This window comes from Vitis riparia, chromosome 13, assembly GCF_004353265.1.
Source record: "Vitis riparia cultivar Riparia Gloire de Montpellier isolate 1030 chromosome 13, EGFV_Vit.rip_1.0, whole genome shotgun sequence".
NCBI lineage: Eukaryota > Viridiplantae > Streptophyta > Magnoliopsida > Vitales > Vitaceae > Vitis > Vitis riparia.
The window spans coordinates 3,831,815-3,845,767 of record NC_048443.1 but is presented as its reverse complement, the minus strand read 5'-3'; the positions used below and the strand labels follow the sequence as shown (position 1 = coordinate 3,845,767).

The window sequence follows — 13,953 nt, the reverse complement described above, 5'->3', positions numbered from 1 at the left end:
CTCAATCGTTGTTACCTTTTCTTTATTCATTCCACTGCAAAATCCCCTTCACCATTATGATGGCCTTCATCACCCTAACCTCATCTGAGTGTGACTCCCAAATTTCATGGTGGGGGTTTTGTCTGATAGTCGTGTACAAATCCATATGCCCATTAACCCAAATGGTTATAATCCCACCCCAGGAATGATTTTGCAGGTGAAGTGGGTGTATGTTGATTTGTGGGTGCAATTTTGATTGTAGTCTCTGTGTCACTTGCACTGCTATTGAAATGTAGAGGAAAAGCCAAAAGATTCATTTTCTCAATATCAATGGCTTCTTCCTCATGCCTTTTTATCAATCCATTGCCATGTCTTACATGGTGGTGAATTTAAACGTAAACTTAATGCTTTATAAATTTCAAGATCTTGACTATACAAAGTGAGATAGAGATGGATTGGTAAAGACTATACAAAGTGAAAAAAAAAATCGAAAAAATAAGGAACATCTACTGAAGTAAGAGACTTGTGATTCAGGATGTAAATATAAGGAGCGAAGAAATATAAAATGTTTCAAAAACCTAATAATTGTATCTGATTTTTTATGTAATATTTTTTTGGTGATGGAATAATTATATAGTGTAATATTCTCTCTCATCCATATATAATGGCATGATTATCCAAATCACATTGAAACATCATGTACCTTTATGTAGATTGTTTTTATCTTTATGTTCTTAAATCAATATGTCTATATTAAACCTTCCACTAGTGTAACAAATTGGTATTAAAGCTTAAATTGAAGATGAAGAACTAACGCGAATAGAGTATATAATATGATGATAAAATTCTTTTTAATTAAAATTGGAGTCAATTGTTCTCTCATTGGGGTTTGATACAAAAAGTGTGTGTACATTGGAGGGTCAATGAAATTTGATCATAATGAAGATTATTGGAAGATATCTCAAATTCTTAATTAGTATACATTTTTTTTATATAAAAAATATTATATAAAATATTTTCTAAGTTGATTTGTTATTGTAATCTTGGATTTCATCATAGAATAAGGAAAATTATTATATTTTGTAATATTTTATATAGGTATGGTTGATAGATGAAAACCTTGTATAAAAGCTTTTGTTAACAAGAAAATATAACCAAACACATACAAATCATTTCTTTTGGGTGAGTTTTTCACTTGCTTCAAAGATAAACGAAAAAGGAAAAATTGAGACTATACGTTGTGAAAATATAGAAACTTATTAATTGTGAAGATAAAATAATCATTATATAGTTCCTTCATGTCAAACTTATCTTAACTAATAGGTTACTTGATATTTAATTTTTATTTTTGACTCATTTAAAAGATGAATATCACTTTTTTTTTAATACAAATATTAATGGATAATGGAAATTATTTTATTTATGAAAATAAGGTAATGTTTGACTTAATTAAACTGTCTTGCAATTCCCTATATAACAAATTTTGAAGGGGTGCGGATTTTTGATAATTGTACGGTGAATTTAAAATTAATTTTTTAAAATACAGTACAATAAAAACTATTTCCAAATCTACGACACTTTTTATCATTTTTAAAAGTGTATGTTGAAAAGACACTTTACATCATTTTTATATAAATAATACACGTTCAAAATAATTGAATTTACATTGAAGGTGTCTCTTCAAGAGACACCTTTCACAATTTTTATATTAATAACACACATTAAAAAAATTTGAATTTACATTAAAAGTGTCTCTTCAAGAAACACCTTTTATTTTCAGAGTTTTCATATCAGTTTCATTATAAAAAAAATTGAATTTATACTAAAGATGTCTTCTTAAAACACATTGTTTACAATTTCACAAAATTAAATTTATATTAAAGGTGTCTCTTCATCAGTCATCCATTGAAATAATTGAATTTATACTAAAAGTGTATTTTCAAAAGACACATTTCATAATTTCATAAAATTAAATTTATATTGAAATGTTTTTCTTCAAGAGATACTTTTAGTATAAATTTAATTTTTTTGATAGATGACTAATATAAAAATTGTGGAAAGTGTTTCTTCAAAAAACACATTTAGTATAAATTCAATTTTGTGGAATTGTATAGATTCAATTCAATGTAAATTCAATTTTTTTTATTGTGTGATTGATATGAAAATTATCAAAGATGTCTCTTCTAGAGACACTTTTAGTATTAATTTGATTTTATGGTATTGTGCAAATGATATTTCTTTAGTATAAATTTAATTTTTTTTAATGTGTATGACTAATAAAAAAATTATGGAAAAATGTCTTTTGAAGAGACACCTTTAACATAAATTTAATTTTATGGAATTATGGAAGGTGTCTCTCAAGAGACACCTTTAGTGTAAATTTAATTTTTTTTTTTAACATTTATGGTTTGATATGAAAAATATAGGTGTCTTTTCAAGAAATACCTTTCAAAGTGGCAAAAAGTGCAGTAGATTTTGAATTATTTTTCAAAGTACCATATTTTAAGAATTATTTTTTTTAAATGACCGTACAAGTTAAAAAAGCCCAAAGATCGGCCCAGCTCATGCCCGATGGGGCAGGCTAAAAGTGGGTTTAGATGTGCGAGGGATTGGGCTTTGGCCCGAAATTCTCGGGTCACACCCGGATTATTGGTAGCTTAACAAACCATAACACCATTGCCACTCCTCAATCGTTGTTACCTTTTAAAAATTTTAACACCATATTTGTACTTCTTATTTAAATTTACAAAACATTAAATGAAATAACAAATTTCTTTCAAATTTTTTATAATAATACAATGTAAATAATATAATATTTTTTAAAACTATAAAATAATAAGATATAATGTTATATAACTTTTATTATTTATTAAATTAAATAACTTTCAATAAAAATCTTCATATTTAAATATTATATGTGTTTTATTTAACAAAATGTTAAAATATTAATATTTTTATATATTTAATTTAATAATATTAAAGATGAAAAAAATATTGATAATTTTTAATTTTTTATATATATATTTAAAATATTTTATAGATATTTTTAATTTTAATAATATATAAATTATATATTTATAACCACCTACCATACACTGAGATATTTGTTAGTCCTTTTTAGTGATAAGAAGAAATAGTGGTCCGGGGACCAAGTATAAGTCAATGGCCTAGAATGGATTTCTTCAAATTATGGTTCACACCAATGCCTTCTGCTTCCTTTCTTTGATTTCTCTCTTTTCCATCTCTCTCTGGATCTGTGGAACACCTTGCTCAAGGAGAAACAATTGCTTTTGAGCTCTCTCTTTGTGTGAATTTCCTTTTTGTCAACTGGAAACCATGCCTTTGGGAAGAGCACTTGAATCTGCTTCTGTGAATGTGCTTCTTAACAAGTTGGCTTCCCAACAATTCATCGATTTCTTCCTTAAATGGAAACTTGATATTGGGTTGTTGATCAAACTAGAGACAACAGTGCAAGTAATCTACGCAGTTCTAGATGATGCTGAGGAGAAGCAAGCTGAAAATGATCCACATGTCAAGAATTGGCTCGACAAGGTTAGGGATGCAGCTTATGATGCTGAGGACATACTGGAAGAGATCGCTATTGATGCACTTGAATCGCGTAACAAGGTACCAAACTTTATTTGTGAGTCGTTGAATTTGAGCCAAGAAGTTAAGGAAGGAATTGATTTTAAGAAGAAGGATATTGCTGCTGCTCTTAATCCATTTGGTGAACGTATTGATTCAAAGATGAGAAATATTGTGGAAAGACTTGAAGATGTTGTGAAGCAAAAAGATATTCTTCGATTGAGAGAGAATACAAGAGGGATAGTGTCTGGAATTGAGAAGAGATTGACAACTCCCTTGGTGAATGAAGAACATGTTTTTGGATCACGTATTTATGGTAGAGATGGCGATAAAGAGGAGATGATTAAACTGTTGACTTCGGGTGAGGAAAATAGTGATGAGGTTTGTGTGATTCCCATTGTTGGTATGGGAGGTCTTGGCAAAACCACGCTTGCTCAGATTGTCTACAATGATGAACGAGTGAAGACACATTTTCAGTTGAAAGCATGGGCATGTGTCTCTGATGAATTTGATGTGATGAGGATAACAAAAGCACTGGTGGAGTCTGGCACTAAAAGGACTTGTGGTATGAACAATTTGGAATTGCTTCAAGGTAAATTAAGAGATATGTTGAACAGACGAAAATTTTTACTTGTTTTGGATGATGTGTGGAACGAGGATTATGGGGATTGGGACAAACTGCGGATTCCTCTGGCAGTTGGATCACCGGGTAGTAAAATCATAGTCACAACTCGGAGTGAAAGAGTTGCCTCGATCATGCGCCCCGGAAAAGCTTACCCTCTCAAGGAGTTGTCTAGTGATGATTGTTGGTCATTGTTAGAGCAAATTGCTTTTCCACATAGGAACTCAGATGCATTTCCTGGGCTGAAGATCATTGCAGAGGGAGTGGCGAGGAAGTGTAAAGGCTTGCCTTTAGCAGCAAAGTCACTTGGGGGTCTCTTGCGCTCTAATCCAGAGGAGAATTACTGGAAGGATATTCTGAACAGCAGGATCTGGGATTTGTCAAACAATGGCATAATTCCACCCCTGAGGTTAAGCTACCATCACCTCCCTCCACATTTGAAGCAATGTTTTGTCTACTGTGCAGTGTTTCCCAAGGACTTTGAATTCGACATTGAGATGTTAGTCCTGTTATGGATAGCTGAGGGTTTTGTGCAGCAGCCAGAGGGGGGAAAAGAAATGGAAGCTACTGCACGCAGCTACTTCTTTGATCTACTATCAAGGTCATTCTTTCAACAATCTAGTGTGGACAAATCACAGTATCTAATGCATGACCTTATCCATGATCTAGCTCAGTTTATTTTGGAAAAGTATTTCTCAGGTTGGAGGACAAGGCAGAGGTTGTAAGCATCCAATATATATGAAAAACTCGCCACTTTTCCTACATCCGTGGAGAACTGATGTCTATGTGAAGTTTAGCCACTTAGCAAAGTCAAGTGCTTGCGCACCTTCCTCTCATTAGATCCATTACATGGATTTAACATATATTGTTTGACAAAAAAGGTTCCAGAGGATTTATTACCAGAATTAAGGTTCTTGCGGGTGCTATGGCTGAGTGGCTATGAGATCACTAAATTACCAGATTCTATTGGCAGTCTCAAACATCTCCGGTACCTCAATCTCTCTTACAGTTCAATCAAAGAGTTACCTGAGTCAACAAGCACTGTCTACAACTTGCAGACGCTACTGCTAAAATGTCGTCATCTTATTAAGCTGCCAATGGACTTGAAGAATCTGACTAATTTACGACATCTCAATATTGAGACGAGTGGCTTGCAAATGATGCCCCTTGAAATGGGAAAACTGACAAGCCTCCAAACATTGTCTAATTTTGTTGTGGGCAAAGGTAGGGGGTCAGGAATAGGACAGCTTAAAAGCTTATCGAATCTCAGGGGAAAACTCTCCATTTCAGGGTTGCAGAATGTTGTCAATGTCAGGGATGCTATTGAGGCCAAGTTAGAGGATAAGGAGTACCTTGAAAAGTTAGTTTTAGAATGGATTGGCATATTTGATAGTACAAGAGATGAGAAAGTGGAAAATGAGATACTTGACATGCTACAACCTCATGAGAACTTGAAAAATCTCTCTATTGAATACTATGGTGGTACAGAATTTCCAAGTTGGGTGGGAGATCCATCCTTCAGTATGATGGAGTACCTGAATCTCAAGGGTTGCAAAAAATGTATATCCTTACCATCGCTTGGCCAACTACCATTGCTTAAGGAGTTAATCATTGAAGGAATGGATGGTATAAAGCATGTTGGTCCTCAGTTTTATGGGGATGATTACTCTTCAATTGATCCTTTTCAATCATTGGAGACGCTGAAGTTTGAGAATATGAAAGAATGGGAGGAATGGTCTTCTTTTGGAGATGGAGGAGTTGAAGGATTCCCTTGCCTTCGTGAACTTTCTATATTTAGATGTCCAAAGTTGACAAGGTTCTCACACCGATTTTCTTCCTTAGAAAAACTGCGTATTGAGCTGTGTGAAGAACTTGCTGCTTTTTCAAGGCTTCCTTCACCTGAAAACTTGGAGTCTGAAGATTTTCCTCACCTTCGTGTGCTCAAACTAGTACGTTGCCCCAAGTTGAGTAAACTACCGAATTACCTTCCATCATTGGAAGGAGTTTGGATAGATGATTGTGAGAAATTGGCTGTACTTCCAAAGCTTGTGAAGCTCTTGAATTTGGACTTGTTGGGTTCTAATGTGGAGATTCTTGGAACTATGGTTGATCTTAGGTCACTAACCTTTTTGCAGATAAATCAAATTTCAACACTCAAAATTTTTCCTGAAGGTTTCATGCAACAGTCTGCAAAACTTGAAGAACTAAAGATTGTTAATTGTGGTGATCTTGTAGCTTTGTCGAATCAGCAGTTGGGACTAGCACACCTTGCTTCTCTTAGACGCTTGACAATCTCTGGGTGTCCTAAACTTGTTGCTTTGCCAGATGAAGTGAACAAGATGCCTCCTAGACTAGAATCTTTGGATATAAAAGACTGTCATAACCTGGAGAAACTGCCAGATGAACTTTTCAAGCTCGAGTCTCTTAGTGAGTTGCGAGTGGAAGGGTGTCAAAAACTTGAGTCCTTTCCTGATATGGGATTGCCATCCAAGCTTAAACGTCTCGTGATCCAAAACTGTGGTGCAATGAAGGCCATTCAAGATGGAAATTTACGGAACAACACCTCTCTTGAGTTTCTGGAGATCCGTTCATGTTCTTCCCTTGTGTCAGTTCTTGAAGGAGGCATTCCCACCACACTCAAATATATGAGGATTTCTTACTGCAGAAGTCTGAAGTCGCTGCCTGCGGAGATGATGAACAATGACATGTCTCTTGAGTACTTGGAGATAGAAGCTTGTGCTTCACTTTTGTCCTTTCCAGCAGGCGAGTTACCCAAATCTCTTAAGCGTCTTGAGATTAGTATTTGTGGTAATTTCCTTTCATTGCCTTCAAGCCTTCTGAACCTAGTGCATCTTGATTTCTTACACCTAGAAGATTGCCCTCTTCTTGAGTATTTTCCAAATACTGGGTTGCCTACCCGTAACCTAAGAGAGCTCTCAATTTGTAAATGTGAGAAGCTCAAGTCCTTGCCCAATCGGTTTCACAACCTCAAATCTCTTCAAAAATTGGCCATATCTGGTTGTCCAAGTCTTGTATCCCTACCAAAACAGGGGTTGCCCACCAACCTAATATCACTTGAGATTACTCATTGCGAGAAACTCAATCCCATTGATGAGTGGAAACTGCACAAACTTACCACTCTTAGAAATTTCTCGATTGGGGGAATCCCAGGTCTGGTGTCATTTTCAAATACATATCTTCTTCCTGACTCCATAACCTTTCTTCGCATCCTAGAACTCCCAGACCTCCTATCAATATCAGAAGGGCTGCAAAATCTCACCTCACTTGAAACTCTGATGATTAGAGACTGCGATAAGCTCCAATCTTTGCCAAAGGAGGGGCTTCCAGCCACACTTTCTTCTCTAACAATTAAGAACTGCCCTCTGCTACAATCACGCTGTAAACAGGACACTGGAGAGGATTGGTCCAAAATTATGGACATTCCTGATGTAGTTCTATTTTAAAGGCATGGAGATCCTTGACCAAGTTCTAGTGAAGTTCTTTCACACTGGAGGTAGAGAAATTCTGTCAGGTATTTATTTGACTGAATCTCATACAACTTTGGGTGCGTGAGATCTTCAAAATGAATATGGAAAACCAACGAAGGCCTTCAACATATTTTGAAGAAAAAGAATTCCAACTTTCAAGTTATAGATATGCTTAAAGTTTATCATATTCAGAAAATGCAAACTTTTATGCTTTTAAAATTGAAAGCATTGAGTTAATGGTATCAGTCATTGCTTCTCTATATTTTGAAAGCCAGCATTACCTTTGAAAGAACTCTTTTGTCTACATTGCCATTAGAAGTTAAAAAATAGAGCAGCACAAACATGAAGCTCATTGTGGCAAGAAAGACAGGTTTAAATAAGTTTTCTTGCTTATATTGTTATATTGAATCTTGAATACTTTTGACTTTTTCTATTTAGCAAAAATTTATAATAAGTCATGAAAAAGTAAAAAAACAAACGACCTAAAGTCTGAAAGCAAATTACTTTCAGCAAAAAGTTAAAAAAACAAACACCCTCTTAATCTAATATAAGATGTTTTTAGTTTATCCAAACACCAATACTCTTTCTTCTTTAATTTTCAAGATCAATTATTTTTTCCTTATATTATGCCAATTATGTTACAAAAGAATTCATTTACTATTGATTGTGATTGCGAGTAAAGCTAGAAACAGAACTCTCTCTCTCTCTCTCTCTCTCTCTCTCTCTCTCTCTTATCCTGTTAATTGTTTCTTATTTTTATACAGAAGGCTTACTCTAGTTTCTGGGTTGAGACACCTTTAGATTGCTTCGATTTCATTACTTGTATAGTTGCATTCTCATCCATCAGAAATATAATTCAAACATCAGACTAATAGACTTCAAAGGAATGGATTTTATACTCTCTCTTCACTAAGGTGATGTTTGTTGAAACCATTTTGCTTTTCTGCTTCGCAGGCTGCTTTTCTGGAAGCACTCATTTTACATTCCTTGAGAAGGTACCTTTTCTTGAGTCCAAAGGTGATGATGGTCTTCACAAATGGCTAGCCTGATTTCAAAACCACAAACACCCAATCCCAGATCAGAAGCCAGGCTTGGGTCCCAAATCTCTCGTACAACCTCTGAAGACTTCATAAACAGGCTAGCTGGCAACTTCTCAAAGGTATGAACACAACTTAGCTGTAGGACGGTTTGTTATGATTCATTACACTTTGGTATTCAGCCTTAAATGTGAGGATTTGGGTACTAAAAAATAGGACTAATATCAAAATGTTTTCATGTTCCAGGGATGATTGTGCCTATGCATGTAACAAACTACTTTTGGAGAACAATCCAAGGATGGTAGGCCAAATGGATTGTTTCTCTTTCAACTTCATTCTGCCAGAATCTTATCTGAACTGGGTATTTGAATATTCCATGCTCTTTCTGATGCTTGTTTCCATCTTTGATGTCATCAGAACATACACGGGAGTTGGGAGTTTACAAAGTTGTAGAAGATCAGTGTGGAGGTGAAAACACTTTTGAATTGTTAATGGTCTCTCCTAAACTGTACCCTAGTATGATGCTGCCACAAGGGAAAGAGGAATTGAACTAGAGCATGTTATGCCCCGTCCTTGTTCATCAATATTTATCACCATCCTAATCTAGCATTCCACCAAAAGATACAAGTGCTTGTACTTCATGTTACCTTTTGGTGCTTGGTAGCTTTTCTATGTATTGGAATTGGACATTTATCAATCTATACATCAACTACCATGAGCTATCAACATCAGAAGTGAATAGAGACTGCTACCTACTTGTAGACATGCACCTCATGCCATCTTTGACATTTCCATAGTTTTCTTTCTATCAATGTAGTATCATCTTTGTATTCAGAATGATTCTATAGAAAAGGGGAAGCTTAGCTGCAGCCTGCACAGCCAAAACTTGAACTCCCATAGTTAGTGGCTTTTTAACTCCCTAATGCTTTTGATTTCTGTTGTGATTCTTATGAATTGGTAAGCCATGAAACCCTCCTCAATCTTCTCCTCTCAAACAAAGGAAGTGTGTCCAAAAGTTTAAATGGATTCCTCCTCTGCAACTAAGGTACCTGAGAACATGAACCAGATTCAGAGAGCAAAGAATTTGTGCTTCTACTTGGATAAGCCATACCCTAATACCCATCAAGTGCTCTAAGGTTACCTCTCATTCTATCTCTAATTGAGATTTCAAATTTAACTCCATTCTCCTTTTGGGAGGAAACTGATTTTTCAAAAATACCCATGCAAGGAAGAAATTTTTATAGAATATATAAAAAGGTTTTTCATCAAAACCATACCATTCTCATTTTACTGAAAAATGAAAAAAATTAAAGACACCAATATATAAGCTAAAAATGCCCGAAGTTGTTACTTTATCCACAAGGAGGGGATGCTAAAACCAAGGCAAGTGACTAAAATGAAGTCATAATAAAGTAGTCATACCGGAAAGTGCGGTTGGATCATTAGTTCAAATCCAATACTAGGTAGAACTTATTAGATACATTCACTCAATTTAATGATGAATTAATTTAATTTTCATTCTAAATAATATAGAGTATAATATTGAGCAAGTAGCGAAAATCGAACCCGCATCATTAGCTTGGGGCGATTTGATTCATTTTGAATTCTTTAATATACCTCAAACATACAACATATTGTTCTTATCTTTGACCCTTATCTAATTTATGAATATAAAGAATTTATCATTTATTTTTTATTTGAATATTTTATCAAGAATTATTAAAATTCTCACTTGCAAAAGATAAATAATTACACTATTAAAATTTTCCATTTTATAATTTTTTTTTTCATAATAGACTAGAAAGTAAAACTCACCTCTGACCGACTCTTAGAAACAATTTACAAGTGGAATATTTGTATTTTGTTTTATATAATTTTTTTCATTTATGTCTTTATGTCTGAATTATTGAGGTATACCTGGATTACAAAGAAAAAAGTGATAGGAGGTACAATGATTATCAGTTGATAACTTGATGTTAATCAATTTCTTTTGTTTTTTTGCAAATGAGAAAAAGTAGGATCCAAAAATAGTGAATTGACAAGCCCCCATTATTAAAAAATAATAATACATAAAAATAAAAAAAATGGTGAGAGATTCATAAAAATCTATAAAAAATGGAAAAGGAAGTGCTTCCACTGACGATCGCAGGGCTGACATTTAGCAGAGATAAAAATCTAGAAAAGTACTTCTGAGATGCTGAATGCTTCCATGTGGCACATTACTGAAAACCATTATATTTGACTCCTCCTTTATCCCAAAAAATTCAGTTCAGTACACAACAAAACTATTAACAAGAAATCAAGAATCTTCCCCATGTCAATTTGATCGAACCCATGTTTCCGCTTTGCTCAGATTCTGCACAAAAGCTCTCCCTTTTTTGTTCTGTAAGCTTGCCCACTTGAAGCTTGGATTCTCTTCGGCATTTCGCAATTTCAATGTCGAAGCCTTGTGTTCCTGCCTGATTTCATCTGCTTATGAAGAATCTCCAGTTGGGTACTCTTTTAATTGCTCAAGAAGTTTTCTTTTCATGTGTTAATCATCCTCCAACTTTGTGAATTAGGGTTTTTTTTTTTTTTTTCTCTGCTTATTGATCATGAAATCAAGTGGTTGTACTATATTTTTTTTGTTGCTTATGAGAATCGATGCTGTGGGAAATTCATGGATGATGTTTGATGGTTGTGCTTCTTTGCATATATTCCTGAATTGTATCAGCTGTACTCATGTATTCTGCTTTGGACTGATTTGAGGGTTGCTTGAATTTTTTAGATAAATTGGGTTAATTTGAGAGAGATCATCGTTTCAATGGAGTCCCAGTGCTCTTGATCCAAAATGAGATTTGGGTTTTACATAAAATTCTTGTTGGTGTGTTGAGACTGCATATGAGTCGCATTTGAAGTAATGAAGTAAAACATGGATGATGGAGAGGTAGAGCTTTCAGATCATGTTCTGTTATCAAACCCCAATTCATCTAGCAATTACCAGGGTTCAACCCCGATCGACTCGTTTCTTGATGATTTTCTGAAGAATACAAGAACATGCACTCACACTCACACTTGCAATCCCCCTGGCCCGGACGCGGCACACACTCATACATGCTATCACACACACACCCAAGTCTTTGCATCCGAAGAAGATGAAGTGCCAAACAATAAAGAACATTCGATTTCGAAAGTTAGGAGGCCTTCTGGAAATAGGGAAGCTGTTAGAAAGTATAGAGAGAAGAAGAAGGCACACACAGCTTACTTGGAGGAGGAAGTCAAGAAATTGCGCCTATTGAATCAGCAGCTTGTTAAGAAATTGCAAGGGCAGGCAGTTCTTGAAGCTGAGGTTTTGAGGCTGAGGAGCCTTTTGCTGGACCTTAGAGGAAAGATTGATAATGAGTTGGGTGTTTTCCCCTTCCAGAAGCAGTGTAATACCACTTTGAGTTTCAAGGAAGGTGATTGTGGACTGCAGTCTGCTAGCGGGGCAATTGACCCGAGGTGTGAGATGGATTTGCCATGCTTCCATCCTCATGTGGGATCATCTTCGCAGGCTAGTATTAGTGGGAGTGGGAAAATGGTGGTTTCATGGGAGGGAAATTGTCAGCCTGCAGTTGTAGATTGTAGAGGTAACATAAATGATATGGTAAGTGCTGAAGGACACACAATGGACACTGTGGAAGCCTTGGTGTCGTCCGCATCTCAAGCTGAATGACTGAAGGGTGAGACCTGTTTGTAAGTTTCTCATACTTTGATTTTCCTTAACTGATAATCGCTTAAGATATAGAAGTTATAGCACTTTTCCAATCTGATATGTATATAGTTGGATGTGATAAAGGGTGTAGTGCTTTACAGATTGAGTTCCCGTTGATAATGCAGATGTTTGCCCAAAGATATTGTTAATTAGCCTGATAGAACTATGTACTTACTGAGGGAATTTGTAATTCTGATATATCTGTGACTGCTTGTATGAAGCCGCCTATGATGAAAATAAAGCTGTTTTTTTCTTGTTTTAGATGAACATATAAGAAAACATAATAAATTAATGTACTTTTGCTTCCTGGAAACTTTGAAAGCATGCTCGGTTGATGGAAATACTATATAACATCAGAGTGCAGACTCTATTAATAGAATTTCATATTTCTTGTTAGCTTCTTTGAATCAAGGTTAGAAGTGAAATGAATTATCATGAAACCAATGGCAGGAGGAGGATGAAATTACCATCCTAATCTCCATTGTGCTTGTTATCATGAAACCGATGGCAGGAGGAGGATGAAGTTACCATCCTAATCTCCATTGTGCTTGTTTGGTTGAAGAAGAGAAACAATGTGAAGGAGATGCAGAGTCAACTCAAATAATTGTAAGATTCTAAATGCTCTCTACTTTTCTTTCATCTTGTGACTGAATGGAGCATTAGCTTTATCCCTCCTGTAAAATCGCACAAACCATCGGTGGTTGAAGTAGGTAGCAAGTCCTTTTGATGTGATAATCTATATGGGGAACCGATGGGATGCAAAGAGAAGTGGCATATTTGTGATGCTGAGAGGAACGACCAGAAGACTAATAGAAAAGCTAAGAATAGGATAACTTGATTTGATACCTAGGGGTATCCCTGATGGTGATAAAATTAGAAAGTCACTAAGTTATTTTGGTTAGTCGAACGAAGACCGAGTGGCAACACCCCCAACCGCAATAAGTATAGTGGAATCAGTAATAGGCGTATATCAATGTTGAATTGAGTGCATATTGTTGATATGCCTGAATTATTGTCAGTATAAGATGAATGAGGCATTTGGACGCATTTTACCTTCCTGAAAGCAAATTTCGGACTCATTATTGATGAAGTATTGGTGTTTTATGAGGAAACTACCAAAAGAATTGTGGGGTTTTTCTGGAACCAATTACAGGAACTGTCTGAATGAGGTTAGGGAGGTTGAGTTTGACACACACACACAAAAACAAAAACAAAAACAAAAAAAATACAAAAAATGTAAATAAAAATTTAGTGCTGTTAATGATGTGTGTATGTTGACTATAAAGGTTAAAGGCATTATACATTCAGTGCAACCATCTTAGCTTTGAGGATCAACTCACAACAGGGCTAGGAAAAATTCGCTTTCTGGGTACTTCTTTCAAAAGTTTCATTGTCTTAACTTTCATTTTAGGACATGTAAATTGTACCAGGAAACTGGTTTCACAGATGACTATTGTGTACCCATTACTACATCATGTGTCTTCTATTTAATTGTTGAGAAGAGAGATT

General features: G+C 35.1%; 3 protein-coding genes across 4 annotated transcripts; all 3 read left to right on the top strand.

The window, feature by feature from the left end:
* The first annotated feature begins 3,218 nt into the window (after positions 1-3,218).
* On the top strand, positions 3,219-4,911 carry LOC117927918 (putative disease resistance RPP13-like protein 1). Its single transcript, XM_034847647.1, has one exon. It carries the CDS (start codon positions 3,316-3,318, stop codon positions 4,909-4,911), a length of 1,596 nt encoding a protein of 531 aa, XP_034703538.1. The 5' UTR covers positions 3,219-3,315.
* A 77-nt stretch (positions 4,912-4,988) lies between these two features.
* On the top strand, positions 4,989-9,596 carry LOC117927591 (putative disease resistance protein At3g14460). The gene is made up of 4 exons (XM_034847190.1): positions 4,989-7,718; positions 8,629-8,833; positions 8,958-9,012; positions 9,129-9,596. The coding sequence occupies exon 1, from the start codon at positions 5,284-5,286 to the stop codon at positions 7,648-7,650; it is 2,367 nt and encodes a 788-aa protein (XP_034703081.1). The 5' UTR covers positions 4,989-5,283; the 3' UTR covers positions 7,651-7,718; positions 8,629-8,833; positions 8,958-9,012; positions 9,129-9,596.
* Positions 9,597-10,909: 1,313 nt separating this feature from the next.
* On the top strand, positions 10,910-12,713 carry LOC117927592 (basic leucine zipper 23-like). Of its 2 annotated transcripts, none has more exons than XM_034847191.1 (2): positions 10,910-11,200; positions 11,479-12,713. In XM_034847191.1, the coding sequence occupies exon 2, from the start codon at positions 11,623-11,625 to the stop codon at positions 12,403-12,405; it is 783 nt and encodes a 260-aa protein (XP_034703082.1). In that variant the 5' UTR covers positions 10,910-11,200; positions 11,479-11,622; the 3' UTR covers positions 12,406-12,713. The 2 variants fall into 2 exon arrangements, with proteins under 2 accessions (XP_034703082.1, XP_034703083.1); XM_034847192.1 differs by having other exon boundaries at positions 10,910-11,205.
* The last annotated feature ends 1,240 nt before the right edge of the window (positions 12,714-13,953 follow it).